Source organism: Microchirus variegatus, assembly GCF_963457635.1.
Source record: "Microchirus variegatus genome assembly, chromosome: 3".
Taxonomy (NCBI): Eukaryota; Metazoa; Chordata; class Actinopteri; order Pleuronectiformes; family Soleidae; genus Microchirus; species Microchirus variegatus.
The window spans coordinates 31,299,795-31,318,802 of NC_139804.1; the positions used below are offsets into that span (position 1 = coordinate 31,299,795).

Here is a 19,008-nt window from a genome sequence, read left to right on the forward strand (position 1 = left end):
TGGACACCACTTTCGCGTTATTCTGCCCCCCACAGTCTGAAGACGTATCTGCATTTAAGGGGTGTCCCATTTCTAAGTGACAAAATAACCCTCAACACTTTGTTTTGAGGGCCAGTTAAGATTAAGGGTTGAGCTTGAGGGTTAAGATTGAGGGTTAAGATAGGAATTGGAATTGGCCCCAACAACCATTCACTCTCAGACCAACACTAATGGCGCTTTTCCACCGGTCCGACTTTAAACGGCACTGCGCTACACGACACGGTTTAGCGAGTGTTTCCACTAGCGTAGTACCTGGAACTCGGCACTATTTTTAGTACCTGCGGTGGTGAGGTTCCATTCATGGGTGCCGGTACTATGCGCAGGTACTATGCGCTGATTGGTCAAAACTGCCGGCAACTGATTGGCCAAAAGTGTCGTCACTGGGTGCGTCATGAGCGCGACATAAAATACAGGATGCAGGAGTCTATTTCACCATTTTTCAAAAAATAGTAGCGCGCAAATACTTCGACATGGCGACTCTGCATAAGAACACTCCATGGTCCAAGGACGAGTTCCAGACTGTCCTGTGTTTAGTCGGAGACGACAAAATACAGAGAGCTGGACGGAGCTGCCCGTAACGAGCAGGTCTTACCGGGAGTCGATGTCCGCTCACGGCGTACACAGCAACTCCAATAACTCCGCACACGCCAACGGTAAGTTTTTTATTTTCAGCCTGAGAGCAACGTTTAACTACTGCTGAGAATAAACTCGCTTAAACAAGACATTATAAAAGTAACATCATGTGTGTCGGTAATCTCTGTCCGTCTGTTTACACGAGACAACGTAGTTGGCTAGCTAGTTAGCAATGTCGCTATTAGGTGCTCAACCTACAACAAAACATTACGTAAACCTGTAAAAGAAACCAGATTTGTACAAGTCATGAATTACACTTACTACCGTGTAACGTTTTGTTTTTACGTGTTAAAACAGACTTGACCAGAATATACAGTATGGGTTCTATATTTACATTATAGACAGAGAATGAGCATCGGATATTATATGTCTATATTACACTTTTGCAAAAAGACAGTATATTGCACATGGGATGAGGAGCGTGGTTATATGTTGTCTACTGAGAGCTAACAGCTGCAGGGAGGAATAAAGGATAATAATAATGATAAAGCTCCTTCATTTAGGGTGTTTCAGTCTGTGGCTGAATATATATATATATATATATATATTGTTATGCATGTAATTACAGCGTATGTATACACTTCTTTTGTTCAAGAATCCCATTCCATATGTGAGGAGTGTTCATCCACCCCAGCAGAGCCATCAGCTGCTTCGTTATCGGGGGCACCAACTTCGCCACAGACCACAGCTCTGTGCAACTGGTAAGAAATAATAAACATGATTTACAGCATTTGTGTATTTCCTTAATAACCCCTTTCTTCTTCTCTATAGTGTTATGGAGGGAAGAGAAAAAGAAGCTCACGGCTGTCCTAGCAGAGCTTCAGGTGGAAGATGTTCAGTAGCAGGAGTGGAACCGGACACAACGTGACCGCCACACCACGGGAGTGCTGCGTTCAACCACGCATTCCTTTGAGTGATTGGGCAGCTTGTCCAGGCAATAGGTGGCAGGAGCATGTGACCTATTTCCTCCCTCCTGTCCTAGGACTCCACCACCTATGTACAGTTTATTTGATTTGCTGTGCACTTTAACTTTGGTTTGCTGTGTTTTTTTGTTTGTATAAACAACAATGTGACTTATGTGATTACGTCATGCGTATTTCTTTTCTTTTTCTTTAATTGTGGCAGCCTTTACAAACACAACGTATACAGACAAAAGGAGACATCTCTGCAGAAAGTACAAACTTTTATTTGTAATTCAGTGAAAAACAGTACAATAATAAAGCATTTTACAAATTCACAACAAGTGACACATCAGGCCCTCACCTACATCTCTGCCCTCCTCTACACCCTGTGCCACTGCCACCACAGGTTTAACCACTGTAGCTGCTGTGTGTGCATCTCATTCAGTGTCATAGGTCTCACCATGATTTTCACACAGGTTATGCAGAGCACAGCAGGTCACCACCATGGATTTCACCAGCTGGACATCACAGTCATTCCTTTTCAGGAGTGACAGAACCATCTGAAACACACAGGCAGCATGCTTACGTTAATACCAGAATACCAAAAATAGAGATTGCTTTCGGTCATTACTACACTGTACACTTGTACAGTACTATGTAGAAGTCTGAGGCCACCATTAGATTGTTGCTATAATGACAATAGAGGAATCATTATTTTTATTTCACTTTACTGGAACACAATCAGAATATATGTATGCAGTTTTTTGTTGTTTAAAAAAAACATCCTCTACAGGTGTCCAGTATTTAGTGTGATCTACCTTTACACTTGAACAATAACACAACTCTGTTAATACTGGAGTGGAACCTTAATTAATGTTTCTGGTTCAAGACATGCGTGAGTATTACATACTCAAAAAACAACAGCGTTTCTGCACAGTACTGTATATGAGCTAGTTATCGATAGCAACTATATTTAGCTTACCCTCACTCGTCGTCTAGTAACATCTCCTCTTCAGTTTCATGTTGTATGACTTCCCAAACTTTTCTGTACTCCTCCACAGTATTTCTTCTTGCCGCCTGTAGCTTTTTCTGGCGATCTTCTCTTCTGTGTGTGAACAAATGCCACAGACCGAGCAACAGAACGAGTCCACGTCCGTCATTGTTCATGTGCGTGTGTGTCTCGCGTATAGGACGTCATAGCAGTTTCGCGCAGCCGGGTTGCAGCCGTGTTGTGATAACCACGCCCACGTTGAGAAGGTACGTTCTCTGTAGTGGAAACACAACTAAACCGTGCCGTTTCGTGCCGTGTCGCTCAGTGCCGTGTAGCATAGAGCTAGTGGAAAAGCGCCAATACAGTCAATTTAGAGTGTCCAATTTGCCTAATCCACACATTTGCATACTTTTGGACTGTGGGAGGAAACCTGGAGAAAATGCACACATGGGGAGAACATGCATGCAAACTCCATGCAGAAAGACCCTTGTTCCCGACCCCTCGTTGAAACCAAAGTAAGGAGAAGAACATGCGAAACATCAACGTTTGTGGCTGCTAACTCACCAGGTGGACGCGGTACATGATACTGATACCAAGGGTCATAAAAGGCTTGGAAAAGTCAATGACTTTTTCGCGCTCTGCTGTGATGGTGAGTCCCGCCACGGCCAGGTCAGCTTTCTGAAACACAAAGTGCACACAGTCAAAAGTCATTCTGAACTGCAGCACAAGTTAGTGGCACAGCCAATGATTTAAGAGCAACGGCACTATCTGAGGTAAGCATAAACCTGTGCTTTGTGCTGAGGGCCACGAGGAAATTCAAGGTATCCGTTGTGACTGGCCAAGGGAGCGGGCTCAAGACAAATCACTCGACAAAACAGAGGCCGATAAATCACACGGCCATGCGCGCACATTGAAATGGTCAGTGAGAGTTGACGGCGATGGCTCCCATCCAATAACGCAAAGTGCAAGTGCAACGAGTTTTTCATCTCCCGAGGAGCAAAAAGAGCGAGAGGAGCAGCGCAATCGCTCTTTGTCTGCTGCAGGAGAACTAAGCGGATTGGGAGGAAGGAGAGGGATGGGAGGAAGAGGAGGGGGAAACCGGAGCTGCGGCAACACCGCAAATCCACAAACACACCATGTGTTTCTACGTCGAGGGAGGAGAGACAAAGGGAGGGGGACAACAGATTTATACAAGAGAGGATTTTTAGCACAGTTTTGTCATGATGTGTTTGTGTAATGTTTTCAATAAGCAACCGTCAAGAGATTAATCCTGTTTGTCTGTGCTTCAAGAGGACGTTACACTTCAAATGTCCACCTCTTTAACCACGGAAAAGCCTTAAAAAACAGTCCACACTGAGGCTTAATGTCTTCTGCTGGCGTATCTTCTGCTCACAGGCTTTGACCCTCCACACATTGTCTTATTTTTTCTCTCTCTGCGTTCCTTAAAGGTGCCATATGTATAAGAATGTGGCCAAAAAAACGGTTACTACATTCAAATTCAAAATACCGAGGTCTTTTTAGGTTTCGTTTTCTGAAGTAACTGGCAACCCCGTGGTTGCTCGGCAGCTGAGACTCTACTGACTGCAATGATTGGTAGACGGCGGTAGGTGGCGCCACATGCCAAAACGTGATTTCAAAACATAAACATGATATGCAGTCTGCAAAATATTTTTTTTTTATGCAAATATTTTTGTTATATGAACATTAATCCTCAGTCTCTGTGACATATTAAGAGGATTTTATGGCCAGTTGCTTTAGATTTATTACATAATGCACCTTTAATCTTTCTTGTATTTCACTTGATATTTGCATCTTGTACTGTTTATACTTGACCTTGAGTGTCCTGAAAGGCACCTATAAATAAAATGTATTCTTATTATTGTTATTATTATTATCATCCATGCATCAATTCATACATCTTGTCCATTCTGAATGGCACTTGCAGGGACACAGACATCTGCTGGGAGAAATATGCTTTTTTTTCTCCCCCCTCAATTCCCCTCTAAGCCTTTAACCAAACAAACCTGGAGCCTTTGTGTCATCCCTCCAGACATCCAGACATGTCCCATGACTAATACCTTATCAAGAACGCCTGGACTTTTATTTTTTTGTCCACCCACTCACCCACAGAACAACTCAAACTGCTGAAATTCTGAAGGTCAGCCTTTCCGGAGATAACTTACTGGGGAGACGAGAGTGGTGGCAGGCAGTGACAATAATAAGAGCAGACACTCCTTGCTTTACATATATAATGACTTTGTCCTCCATTACTTTAGATACATTCCCTTTTCCCCCTCTCCATAACCCAGCTTCCCTCCTCACTTACTTTTCTTCAAGGGCTGCTTCGCCACTGTTCTTTCCTCTCTTCCTGTGCTCGACACCCCTTTGCATAACCTCATCTAAATGTTAACAGCTACAAACAGCGTCGCTGGAAGAATGTAATATCTCACTCTGAGATGTGACATCAACGACGCAGACAGATTCCGCGGGAGAAAAGTCTGTGAAAGTCAGCCCAGAAGGCTTTCGAGGAAAAGGAGCTGACAGAGAACAAAGCCACCAACAAGCCGTGACTGTTTTAGAGAATTCAGTGGTTACGCTGAAAAGGCCAACTGTTGAATGAAAAGGTGTGAAATGAAGGAACTGATTGAACCCTTTTCTGTGCCCTTAGAAGTGCTGCAGATGTTGCTGTGGTGACAAATATACATGATGAGTTAAATATGGTTATGGAGCTATTTATTTGTTCTCTGTATATATTCACATACCCTCGAGATAAGCTCTCCAACCATGCCGGTCCATGTTCCGTTAGCCCCGGGGACCCCGTACAGTCCGTCCCCAACTAGACGGATGCGATACTTGAACTTGAGGACATCTGCCAGCTCTTTCAGCATGTCCACACAGAAGCCTTCGTATCGGTCGTTTCCCTCCATTTCCTGGTGGTTCCGCCGCAGCATGACATACGGATTTTCCTGAGAGGGAGAAAAAAACGACAACACATGGATCACCTTTTTATATGTTTAAAGGTCCACTATGTAATAAATCTAAAAGCAACTGGCCATAAAATCCTCCTAATGTGTCACAGAGACTCAGGAATAATGTTCATATAACAAACTGAACTCACCAACAACAACAGTACAGACAAAATATTTGCATAAACATTTTTTTTTTGCAGACTGCAAATCATGTTTATGCTTTGAAATCATGTTTTGGCATGTGGCGCCACCTACCGCCGTCTACCAATCATTGCAGTCAGTAGAGTCTGAGCTGCCGAGCAACCACGGGTTGCCAGTTACGTCAGAAAACGAAACCTAAAAGACCTCTGTATTTTTGAATTTGAATGTAGTAACAGTTTTTGGCCACATTCTTACATATGGCGCCTTTAATTCTTTTAGTTCACTTTGTATTCTTGTGTGTTTTTAATTGGTATTTTTTCATGCTTTGATTTATGTTTCATGAATTCGGTTTTTTTTTCCGTCTGTTTTTTAATGCTGTGTTTCTGTAAGGCTTTTATTTTGTAAAGCACTTAGGGCTATAGAAATAAAGTACATTCCACAACATTACTATACATTTTGGTGTATGAAATCAGAGTGGTCTCCCTTTTAAAATGCAGTACAGTATCAATCATGTATGATTTGCCTCTCATCAGACCCGCGCACGTCAAGCATAAGCTGATTGGACGACCGCAAATATCTGCCGTGCTTACGAACATTTACATTACGAGGCCATTGAGGGAATATTAAAAGTTTAAAATCAATTCTAAAACGGACAGGTAGGCAGCGGAGAGAATAAAGTATTGGAGTGATGGGCTCCCGTCAGGTTGAGTTTGTTAAAAGGCGAGCGGCCACATGTTGCAGTAATTGGGAGGCGGCTCAGAGAAGACTGAGTGACACCAACATGAAGGGCATTACAAGAGTCCAGTCCAGAACTAATGAAAAATCACAGAGTTCTCTTCAAGATGTGACACGGTGTGAGCGAAGTGGGAAAAAGATAAGTACCAGAAATCCTCTTGTCCACGTGAGGTGTGTAAATCTGCCTTTATTACTAAATTATGACACAATAAAAGGTGCCAGAAGACTACATTCACGACATTTATTTAAATATTTAGTCCCATAAGTAACTGAAAACTGGACTCATATTTCACCTTTTATCAACCTGTACATTTAGCTTATCCTTAACTATTTCCAGCAATGATTTAAACTTCAAGGAATTAGGTCAGTGAAACATTTTTAACCCTTTAAAACCTAGCGTGTAGCTGACGACGGTTTCTGAGAGCTGAGAAGTTGCACGTCAAAGCCACCTTGTGGTTATTACGGTAATTCGACCCTCACTGTTTCAGGAAGACGGAGAATCAGTGTCTTTGTTGCCAGAGAGGAAAGAATTGGAAGGACACCTGTAATTATTTGGGCCTATTTTTGCACATTGAGAGACAGAGAAACATTGAGGGCCTTAAAATTTTTTTTAAATATGTTTTATAATAAAAATATAGTTCAAATTTAACATGCAAAACCTGTTGTTCATGCAGTACATTGTAAATAACTGCTAGATATTTGTAGTTATTCTGGAAAAATGGTGCAAAAGCACTTAGTTACAGGACATTCTCTGGTCCTTTTATGGTTAAAATAATAAAGAGAAATCCAGGTGGACATTTTTAAGGGGTTGTGTGTTAAAGGATTAATAAATATTCTTCTTTTTCTTCTTTTGGCCTCATCTTATAGATGTCGCCACAGCAGATCATCTGCCAGATATAGATATTGCTCCTGTTTGACAATAAACAGGTGAATGTGCAACTGTAATACCATATTCATGAGTGCACTCCAAGAAACTATGATTCTGGGCCATCATGAATTCTGAAAATAATAAAACTAAGAAGTACTGGTATTACTTCAAGTCCTGCTGTGAAATAATAATAATAAAAAAAGAGTGTGTAGAGAGTCTGAAAAATGACATATACATGTCATTTTACATATTTACATGTAGAATATTTCAGCTTGGGTCTGATGTGGACATTAAGAGACATAGACAATAAAAATATGGCATTGGGCTGCAGTATGGAAAGATTTTGGAAACTTGACCTACATATTTGTAAAAGTCAGGATATCTTAAGACTATGTGACGGTGGTCATGATTTTGAATGTTGAAATACTACAGCTGAATGTGAGTTTAATATTATGTTGCTGGAGTTTAATAAACATAACACGAGCTACTATTTTATTCAGGAAGAATGGTGGAGTTCATGTGAGGTTTTCAAAGAAACCTGATTATTTGTGGCCCTGAAGCACAGCTATAGGTGCTAAAATCAGAGCGCGATAATCTGTTATTTCCAGTGAGAAAGCAGATAAAAAAAAAACAAAAGTGACACGCACGCTCACACCCCCCCCCCCCCCCCCAAAAACACACAACTATTTACAACCTGTCTTTTAGAAAAGCAATTCTCCGTTGGGGCTGCCTGTTTATTTATGTCTTGTTTGGTCATTTAGTTGATGTTGCAGTAAGATTTAAAGAGCCCCACAGTGATATATTTTGGAGCCACCCTTATTGTGCTATTTTTCAAATAATGCAACTGTCAACCCGGTGCGCGCTCAGACTCCACTACATCATAAAAAAAACACAGCGTTATGTACCACTTTGTTGATGCACTATCCCTGCACTCAGCTCATGAATCCAACTGAAAGTAACTTACTTTGGCAACACGGAATCAGATAACAATGATTAACGCACTCCTCGTGCCGCGACTCTCCATTTTTCTATATGCACGTTAGACAGGAAAACAGAGTTATCTTTAGTGTCACACAAAGATGTTTAGTGTGTTTCTTTTACAAAACTTTGTCTGCTTATGCAAAAACCAGACTTGCTTCATTAAATCACGAGACTGTCAACAACTTCCGCCTTAAATGCCGACAACAGGCAGAGTTAAGTCATCGCAGACATCACAGGCATCACAGACCACTGCTCCGACTCTTTGAGTAAAACAAACGCAGTAATGCCGTGTTTGGATTTGCAGTCGGCTTTGTTGTGTCAACACCGCAGTAGGAACAGTTATTTGTGTAGCTGTAAACTGTCGATGATTGATCCGTCTGTCAAAGAAACCAACAAAAGTAAAAAGCTTTCCCGAAACTAGAAATATTACGTGAGAACTGGGTGCACAACAGGTGACCCGAGTGCTCTGCTGCAATAGCAACTGTGTGGTTCCTCCTGTGGCTGCATTTGGATCACTGTAGCACTGGATTGGTCAGCTCAGTTTCCACCTATGGTCCCAGCTCGACGGTTTAGGTTGTTTTTTTTAAATCTTGAGATTGAAAAAAAAAACTAATTACGTAAAGTGGTCGCCATGACAACGGGACAAACCAGCTTCCTGCCACTTGAAAATGTTGGAGCAGCTGGCGACCACTGTAGTCCAGAGGAAGTCCGGTCAAAGTCGCTACAGTTTAACAGGATACTTTGTTACAAATTTACAAGTGTGTTTATCTGTTTGTGTGTTTATAGATACGTGTTGCATCAAAATAAACCTCATAGCAGCTGAAACAACAGCATCTGATTTCAATGTGTGACATGTATTCAACATAGTTAAAAAAAAATGACGAAATTTTTTTTTTTACACAATTTTCATTTTTTTCAAAAAAAATTGGAAACTCTTTACACTTTAAAAAAGAAAAAAAATGAAAATTGTGTAAAAAAAAAAAGACGAAATTTCAACATAGTTAAAAAAAATGACGAAATTTTTTTTTTTACACAATTTTAATTTTTTTCAAAAAAATTTGGAAACTCTTTACACTTTAAAAAAGAAAAAAAAGTAAAATTGAGTAAAAAAAAAAATGACAAAATCTTTTCTTTTACACAATTTTCATTTTTTTCTAAAAAAATGTTAAACTCTTTACACTTAAAAAAAAGAAAAAAAAGAAAAAAATTTGTGTAACAAAAATTCTGTAATTTTTTTGACATCACTATCTTCAAAAAAAATTTCCGTCATTTTTTTCTTCTCATATGACCTCAGGTGGTCCGTATGAGTCATCACTGCACGGCTGCATGAAACTGCCGGTGACTTCATTTAACACACACATAGACAAACAAGTGACTAAAGCAGTTGTTTTCACGAGCAACTGAATCATTTAGAATTAGCTAATTAAACATATTTGTTCAGTGCTTCCTCCATGGAGCACAGACTCCGTCTGACACAGTCACTGGACTGAAATACAGCATCAGATTTTGTGATGCCGTTCGTGATCAGCAGTGCTGTCGCTAAATACACCAGACTCCTCTGTTAAACGTTGAGATTTGAGACATTTCCCTGGTAATTGTTGGAGATTAACCCACAATTTCTCGATTGGCGAGTCGAGCCGGTGGAGCCCAGCATCATGTCAGAGTAAGTGAGCTGCATAATTTGATGTTAAACGTCTGGCGATATTTGGTTTTAATCTTTATTCTCATCATATTCTCGTTGTCAGGTCCAAATACAGGGAGAAAAGAAAACAAAAGCAACAGTTAATTGACTCTACTCAGAACTGCCTGTGTTGGCAAAGCTAATTATCAAACTGACATCAACGTTTCCAAAAGAGGAATCTAATCTTATCTCACTAAGCTTTGCTCAGAGTAAATAGTTGGTGGAAACAGACATTTAAGCATAATCGTCTCTTGTGTGTTGAGGTTTTGTTGACCCACTATGCTAATGACTACTTTCTTCTTTGTTTTTGATATAAAAGAGTATATTCTGTTGGCTTTGTAAGGCAACACTTTGTTAAGATATTTTTGGTTTGGGGCGTTTGTTAAAATAACTGCGGAGGATGCCAATACATTATTAAATATTTATGTGATCTGTTTTGACTGAGGCACGATTGACTGACTGAAGAATTGGCTAAAATATTGTTGATTCATTGTTTTGGTTCAGGATTATTGACGATAATTGTGACGTATGTTGAATATTTGTATTTTGTTTGAACAAAACAAAATGTGTCCTTACTCAGAGTAAGTTAAGCTTTCCAGCCACTGATGACACTGCATTTAAATGCAAATCCATCCAACTATTCATTAACTCCTTTAAAACATCCGTACGTCACCTCAACGGTCGAATGCAGCATCGTTTGCATACTTATGTTCCAGCTCGCATGAAGCACAATATAAATGCTAATTTCACAGTTCAGAGACTGTTTCGTCCTTTGAGTCAAACTTTTTTTTGTGTCAAACCCAAATGTAGTCAGACATCTTCAGTCTTTACCGTATCAGCAACATTGTTATAGAGGTTTGCTTGACGGGCGTTTTTACATAATGAACGCTGAGCTGAGAGACGGGAAAGAGCGGTGACAAGTAAGGTGCCGAGACGAATGCACGGTTTCATCCAACTTTGACACTTGATTAAAGCTGCGAGCGGCATTGTGTGAGCCCTCACAGCCACTGCCACTGCCAGCGGGTGACGCTATGCCCTTGACTCAGTAGTCATCCGCCGATGTTTTTGTGCAGATCGGGTCAATGTGCAGCAAAGTCACAGGCCACTTCCTGTTATTGTGGCGACATGGCGGCCAAAATTACGACTGTTTCTGTGGCCACGTCCCTATTCGAAAATACAATACCTTTTGATTTCATCCAGGTACCAGGTCCAGGGGAGTCCGCTCCCCGATACCTACAGTAGACAAAGAGGTGTGTAAACACAGCCTGGAAAGCCAGACTCCTTGTCTATTGGAGGAATGCGAAAGGGGAGTTGCTCAGGTATAAATGTGGAGGGCCCATTATGCTCTGGGTTTTTCTCCAGCTAGGATCACTCCTGTGAAGATTGACCTCTTCCTTGCAAAGAAAATAAAAACAAAACCTTGTCGGCCGGTAGAAGTTCTCTGTTTCATTCTTCACCAACAACAGTGTCCAGTACAAATTCAAAATGGCAGACTTCCTGTTGGGTTGAGGCCATGGTCGCGATATACTTTTTTTTGGTTCATCTTAGAAAGTGACGTGTTTTGGCTTTATCCTACCAGGCTTCACCTTTGGAGGCACTGCTGAGCCATTTTGCTCTACTTTTACGTATTTCCCTTGTTTTATGAACGGATTTGCGTGCCGATTTTCCCCTGTTTTCACCAACGTGTAGTAAAATGCGATCTTTGGGGATAATTAGTTGTCCTCCGATAGGTCCTGACACCACTGTGTAAGTGCTCGGGCCCAAATTAAGAGAAAAATCACAATTCATCGCCTCGTGTGTCTTGATTTACGTGCTGCGAAGAACAGCAAACGCATTCTATGTTTATAACAAATGGCCCCCCCCCATCATTAAGAAGCTCAATCTGTTGAAGTGATACTAAAACAATATTGCCTTTGTATCCCGTCTTACCTCCATCACATTGCGTTGACCCTGTTGGGTACACACTAATAAAATTGGGCCTGACAAACATCAATCACACCAGTGAAACCTCAGTCGCAATCAATATCACAGGGACAGTTTGACTGTTATCAAAGCAAAAATGTGTTTTCCTTTCACTCCTTTGACTCCCCCCCCCCCCCCATTTGTTATTTTCCGTCGGTTTCAATTTCTCTCCCTCTGTGAGGTTGCGTTGTTTTTTCGATAAAATTGTCCAGGTCAAAACTGTCTATAAACCAGACTGGTGCTGGTTTGCAGAAATGGAAACACAACTTCTACTAAAAGTTAGAGTTTCTGCTGCAGTCACACTCAAAAAAAACCCACCAGTGAAAGAACCACTATTCCTAGAAGCATCTGTAAAGTTGAGAACAAACTCATATAAAAATAATGCTTATCAAGGTATGAAAAATTTAGAGGTATGAAAGTGCTATACTCCACGGAGGAACAACAACAAAAAAAATCACAATAAAAGTTCATCCTTTTTTGCACACCACAGCAAAACAGCAATAAAGCTATAAGTTTGAGGCTATAAAATAATGCAGCCCCTTTAAAGCGGCGTCTTACATTACCAGACAAAGACCAAGTCTGCTTGTGAACTGATAACTTCAGAGGAGGAAGCAAACTCGAGCATGTGCACAAGCGAGCACGCAAGCGTGCATGCGCTTTGAGTTTTGGAGCCCCAGGTGCAATTGTGGATGTTGTTCCAAATCAGCCTCAAACCACAGTGAAGTTTCCCCCCATTTTAAAACCCTCCGACTGTTCATTATGTCTTTTCAAAACCCTCCTCACTTTCATCAAGCGGCGTCTTATAATTAAAACGTGCTCTCTCCAAAGCTCAGCTGCAAACTGCCAGGTGAGGTGAGATACAATTCTCTCACAGGACTCCGTTTGTAAAACCACTAGCTTGTTAGAAAAATGGCTCGGCCATGTTAATTTTAACAATATGTAAAAATATGGCAGAATGGTTTGAATACAAGTACAAAAACGAGCAAACCGAAGCACAAAAGAGGGGACGGATCTTGTGTATTTTGTGCACTTGCCTCGGTGCTGCCGAGTCTGTGTGCCAGAAAACTGTCTCTGCACCCGCTGCTATCAGTCAACACAATGTCTTCTGTTGGATTTTTTCCCATTATGTATGTAAGTGGATATGAGAGCACTTAATGATAGAAAGGGGGGGTAGTCTGCAGGAAAAACCGAGCGGATGATCGAGAGCATGGCGGTTGACAATGGCAGAGCACTGGCTCTTACCGTTGGGCCTCGAAGCAGATTTCAGACATTAATGAGAAAAACGAGCGTTGAGTTGGGATTTAAATACGGAGGCAGTTGCAACAAAGAGAAATGTCCAAACAGGTACGACTGCAGCTTTGTGTTTGAGTTCCTTCCGAATAACATTTCGAATTCTACAAGCGCTGAGCATGATCCATAATTAAGAGCCAAATTAAAGGGGAAACAAGTAGTTTATAGTGCCATATAGAGGAGAGGCTGAAATGTACAACAAAGAACTGCTCCTCTGCTCACCCCCTCCCTTCCCTGAGCGCTACGGTATCCGCAGGCGGTCAAATGTCGTCCTCGTCGTCTTTCTCCGTGTCAGCAGATGAGGTTCGTGAGGCGAGGGAGAGGGCGAGCTACCGCGGCCGTAGCAGACGAAGCGGAGAGAAAGGAGGCGGGACTTCCGCTACAAGTAAAGAGACGCTTGATTTGTTCTCTCGCGTTTGTCCTTACAGGCTCCAGTAGAAACATGGCGTCTCGCTGCTAACAGTGGCTATGCAACCGCGGTCCGCGGTCATGTTATTTAACATGACTTTTTGAAACACTACGAAAATGAAACAAAAACTATTATACAGCGACTAGACAATGCGTGTCTAAAGTGGATTTTGGGTTATATAAACCCATAAATACTACATATTGTACCTTTAAACAAGTGACACATTAAAGGTCCCATATTATACACTATTTCTCCAAGTTAACCTAGTTCCCTGGTGTCCTAATGAACATGTCTGTGACATGCTTTGGTCAAAACACCATAAGGATGAAGCACCACAGCAGTTCAATCACCCTGCCAAAACAGCCCTGTTCAGAACGCTCTGTTTAGTAGTATCTCTATAAAAAAGAAAAGAAAAAGGGAACTTAAGGGACAGGAAATGACATCAGCCACAGAGGCTACTGGGAGCTAACAGCAGTTAGCATTTGGAAAAGTGATCATTTGCAGGCTCTAGCAGACACATTGCCGTCATATATAACATGTATCCACTGGACAGATAAATCCTCTGAGGCTGGAAGTTTGTGTAGAACTCTGTGCTGCACTGTGGAGCCAAGAATAGAACTTTTCGCGGACTTCGCGGACTTCCAGTTTTCGGATAACGTTGCCCTCACCTGCACTCTTGCGTGTTTTACGGACAAAGCGGAGCTCCGCGAGACAACAATTCCATGAATTTAGTGCATTGTGACGTCCCAATGCACTAAGGAGGACCACAAAAACATGAGTGAGTCATCTTTTTTCACACTTTGGCTACTGATAGGGCCTCATAGGCCCAAATATAAGGACTTAAATGATTAAAAAGTTGTATAATAATTATACATTTTGTATAATATGGGACCTTTAACACCAAAGGCAGTTTATTACGAGTGGCACAATAACCTATTGATACAGATTTGTATGATGTTTTACTCAGTTGTGTAACAAATGCTGTGCGTGGACTTTTTCATACTATCATCTTCTAGCCTCATTAAAACTAATATAAACAGATATATATTCAAAACTGGAAGAGACGGCACAAATGTTCTTGGCTGAAACTTGTCATTACAATGTTAAAATTGATTGCGCAGAGTGATTGTGAGAGAAAGATGACACAATCCATGTTCATATTGATCCCCCCCCCCCTATAAACCTCGCTTTAACTATGTTATTATTCTCTTGCAAACCAGGATGTGGTTTTTGTGAAAGGAAAAAAAAAGAAGAAGAAGAAGAAGAAATCGATTCGCAGCACAAAAGAACTCTGTTATTCTGCATCCCGAACACTGCACTGAGTACAGAAACCAATCAATATCGAGGTGTTTATTAAGACACAACACACACACACACACCTGCTGTGAGGAAATGTACCCCTGTCCTTACTGATGTCTTATTACTGCTGCGTCTTTACAGCAGAGACCAAACAAGAAGCGAAGGACACGGAAGCTGTCTATTGCCACTTTGGTGTTTGAAAATCGTTCACCTGCGTGACCTTGCCTCTGTGTTGACGTCACACACAGCGGCGGCTGGTGGCGCTTTGTGTGCGTCTGAGTAAATACGTGTGTCGACGTATTTTACATGTGTTTTAAAGGAAGAGGTGGAGGCTATTCCTGGCAGTTGCTGTGATTGTGCAGAGAGGTGGGGGAAGTGCACGCACCAGCTAAAGCGAGAACACTGAGTGACTGAGGCTGCGATCACAAACAAAATACAGACTCTGCCTGTTTGAGACTTGATAAGAGAAGTTCTTGGCTTTAGAACCTTAAGTTGGAGCCTGACGCACTTGCTCGCAAGCCTAGTTGTTTTTTATTGCACTTCGGTTCTGTTTTTTCCTTCGACTCACAACTAAGTCTGGGAAATCTCGTCAAAAACAGAAATACACAACGCTTGTCCCATTTGCGAGGTTGATACGAGTCGTCCTGAAAATCCAGCGAATTTGCAATTGCGGCGCAAATCGCCACCAGGACATCAGAAAGAACTGTGAATACAGAAAGACAACTCTTTATTCTTTCTACTGCTCAAACACGGCTCTGCTTCTGAAAGAGTATTTCAGAAGCATGTAAAGAATGGACCGTTTCTGTTACACTGGTTTAACCAACTAGGCTATGAAAGAAGGATTTTACAAATGAAAATCATTCTTCATTTGTAAGTTCTCTTTTTTTTCTGTCAGTGAAATTTAACTGGAAAGCTGGTGTTCATATAGACCTGTAAATGTAAATATGAGGGCAACATATTAAATGTCCCATATTATATCCTATTTCTCCAAGTTAAACTCGTACCCTGGTCCTAGTAAGTAAAATGAAACATAAGGGACAGGAAATGACATCAGACACAGAGGCTACTGGGAGCTAACAGCAGTTAGCATGTGGAAAAGTGATCATTTGCAGGCTCTAGCAGGCACATTGCCGTCATATATAACATGTATCCACTGGACAGATGAATCCTCTGAGGCTTGAGGTTTGTGTAGGACTCTGTGCTGCACTGTGGAGCCAAATATAGAACTTTAAGCGGACTTCGCAGACTTCCGGTTTTCGGATAACGTTGCCCTCGCCAGCACTCTTGTGTGTTTTTTACGGACAAAGCAGAGCTCCGCGAGACAGGGATTTATCGCATTGTGACGTCCCAAGGAGTGCGGAAGTCAACATTGCGTATTTTATGTCCTGTACTCAGACTGAGGAGGACCACAAAAACATGAGTGAGACCTCTTTTTTCACACTTTGGCAACTGGTATGGCCTCCAGAGTCTCAAACATAAGCATTTTAATGATTTAAAAGTTAATTTTGCATAATATGGGACCTTTAACGCTTTAACACCTAAGCGGCAAAATGTCGGTCTGGACTGTTTTTTTGTTGTTGCTTATTTTAACCATAAAAGGGATAGAAAATTATACTGTGAGTAAGTGCTTTTGCCCATTTTTCCAGAATAACTTTCAATATCTGGCTGTTATTTACAATTTACTGCATGTCAAAATAGTATATTAGCAACTTAAAATGAAGAAAAACAAAAAGGTTTATTTAGAAAAAACACTGTAGATGTACATGAACACCAGACCTTTGCATGTTTTTTAACATATTTAAAATGTGGTGACAAAGACGCTGATTTGCCTGCGACAGCGTGAGCGAAATTACCGTAATAACCACACGTTGGCGTAGACGTGCAACTTCTCACCTCTCAGAAGCTGCTGGAATTTTGTCGACGGCACAAACCGTTGCTTAACCGACGCAAAGTGCGCTTGTGCACAACGTGTTGTCTGGGATAACCCTCGGAAAAAAATGCCCAAATTGAATATACACATGCACAGATGCTTCTGAGAGAGTATCACTAAATACTGTAAATGCTGGTGCAGGCACACAAACCCATAATGCCTCTCAGGTCAGTGCCACAGGTAAAGGAGTTCTTACGAAGCCTTTCGGCTGTGGCTCATCTGCCCGCGCAAAAAGTGAGATAACTGCGACACGGCAATCACACCATGATGAATGAGCTGTGATAGGCACTGAAAATTGCTCCTCGGTGGCTTCCGAAAGTTTGGTCCAGGGACTCTCGCTATCTCTAAAGTGAAATCAAATCTCTGCGCTCGGCCAATTCTTTCTTTCACACTCTCTTTCTGTTGGGAAAAAATAATGTCTTATTTGTAGCCTCCTCCCCAGCACCAAACACAAACACACACACACATCCATCATCTCTTGTGCTGTTCTACTCCCGTGCGAAAAATTAACCGTTCCATGTGAAGCCCAATCAGTCTCAATGAGACCAGTGAGTAGTTTAGTGGCACAAATACAGCAATAATGTCCTTTCTCTCATTCTCACAGGTTGTAGCCGCTCATAAAAAACACACGGCGATGATTGCCTCTGCTTACGAGACATTTATATATCTTATATCTTCTTATTCATCACAGCAAGAAGGAGGAGGCGCTGGCCGAGTGACAGTTTTGTGTGCGTGTATATATCAGGCGATCAAAAACAAGAGTGCAGTGGAGAGAAGATGTGAATGGTTTTTACACGTTTTAAATCTCAAATATTTATGCTTTGCAACTAAATTTAGACTAAATGTACACTACCAGCCAAAAGTTTGGACACACCGCAGAGACCAAAGGGCCAACAAGTGCTCAGCATATCTGGGAACTCCTTCAAGGCTGTTGGGAAACCTTTCAGGCGACGACCTCATGAAGCTCATCGAGAGGACGCCAAGAGAGAGTGTGAAAAGCAGTGAAGCAATGGGTGGCTACTTTGAGGAATTAAAATATGAAACATATTTAGAGTTACTTTACCCTTATTTGTTGACTACATAATTCCATAATGTGTTCATCCATAGTGTTGATGCCTTCAGTGAGAACCTACAGTGTAAATAGTCATGAAAATAAAGGAAAAACCACTCAAATGAGAAGGTGCGTCCAAACTTTTGACTGGTAGGGTTCACCTTTTATCGAGTCTCCAGCCGTGATGCAGCACTTTGCACAAGTGCGGCATTTGACGCGGAGCGGTACAACGATGCAATGAGCTCATCCAAAGTGCACACTTGCATGTGTGCAGCGGGTCAGTAACACCAACCATCCGATAACCGTGCCTACTTCATGCGGCGATAGGGCTGAAGTGTCTGTAAAGTTCTCATTTATTCTCTCCGCAACTACTCCAATCCCGTTGTTATGGACATCTGAGTGCGATATAAATGCTTTCGAGGAGCCGAGGATACGAGTGGAGAGCGGCGCACATCAGTGCTATCCCCCCATGCATTTGCAATTTAATGTGTTGAGACTACAAGAAACGCACAAAACAAAGAGATTGTAAGGCAGCCAGGGGACGATAACATCAGGCCTTTTACTGCTCCATCAAACGCGGCTGTGTAGCACTTTCAAGAAACACTGAATCATTTGTTTTTTTTTGCCATTTTCAGTTAAAACAAGAATTAACGACAAAGTTTGACCTGCCCGTTTGATAATCGACTGTCTTCTAAGAAACGGCTAATTTCACGATGAGTTGTTTTAAGCTTCATTGGTCATTTGGTCGACTGCCAACATCCCCTTTTAATCTTATTAAAAGGATTAGTATTTATTTATCATTGTTTCAGGTGCCTAATTTACTTGCTTTCTGTTGCATCAACAGACCATGGCGTCTGTTCAAACAAGGCTGTCATTGAGGAAAAAAAAAACTGTTTTGTTTTGTATCAGATATGTTTTTTAATTGGCAGATAATTGTTAACAGTTAACGTGACAGGCGGTTAAGAAAATAGCTTCGAAAAATACTGCATTTCCTGTGATGGTTTTAGTACGCGAGTAGGTATATAGTGAGCGCTCGAGCTCAAAGGACCGATATTTACAAAAGGAGACAGAGAATGGCTGACATGGTGAATTATTAGCTCCTGCTGTTGCACTGTGATGTAGTCTCA

The 19,008-nt window shown here is 41.5% G+C and overlaps 2 protein-coding genes across 3 annotated transcripts in view; one reads left to right on the top strand and one right to left on the bottom strand.

The window, feature by feature from the left end:
• grik4 (glutamate receptor, ionotropic, kainate 4) overlaps nucleotides 1-19,008 on the bottom strand; it is a gene marked incomplete at both ends in the record, with an annotated part of 170,707 nt that overhangs the window by 17,280 nt on the left and 134,419 nt on the right. For both annotated transcript variants that reach the window (XM_083886306.1, XM_083886305.1), the window contains 2 exons: nucleotides 3,130-3,243; nucleotides 5,328-5,531. In XM_083886306.1, the coding sequence (XP_083742432.1) occupies nucleotides 3,130-3,243; nucleotides 5,328-5,531 (318 nt within the window). The remainder of the gene's footprint in view (nucleotides 1-3,129; nucleotides 3,244-5,327; nucleotides 5,532-19,008) is intronic.
• Nucleotides 532-1,660, top strand: LOC310924309 (uncharacterized protein). The gene is made up of 3 exons (XM_083886005.1): nucleotides 532-692; nucleotides 1,268-1,373; nucleotides 1,444-1,660. Exons 1-3 carry the CDS (start codon nucleotides 536-538, stop codon nucleotides 1,538-1,540), a joined length of 360 nt encoding a protein of 119 aa, XP_083742131.1. The 5' UTR covers nucleotides 532-535; the 3' UTR covers nucleotides 1,541-1,660.

Excerpts from the sequence above, each read along its gene's own strand:
- LOC310924309 (XM_083886005.1), top strand. The coding sequence starts at position 536 with ATGGTCCAAGGACGAGTTCCAGACTGTCCTGTGTTTAGTCGGAGACGA. Across the intron at positions 693-1,267 it reads TAACTCCGCACACGCCAACG|AATCCCATTCCATATGTGAG; the intron begins GTAAGTTTTTTA and ends CTTTTGTTCAAG. Across the intron at positions 1,374-1,443 it reads ACCACAGCTCTGTGCAACTG|TGTTATGGAGGGAAGAGAAA; the intron begins GTAAGAAATAAT and ends TCTTCTCTATAG.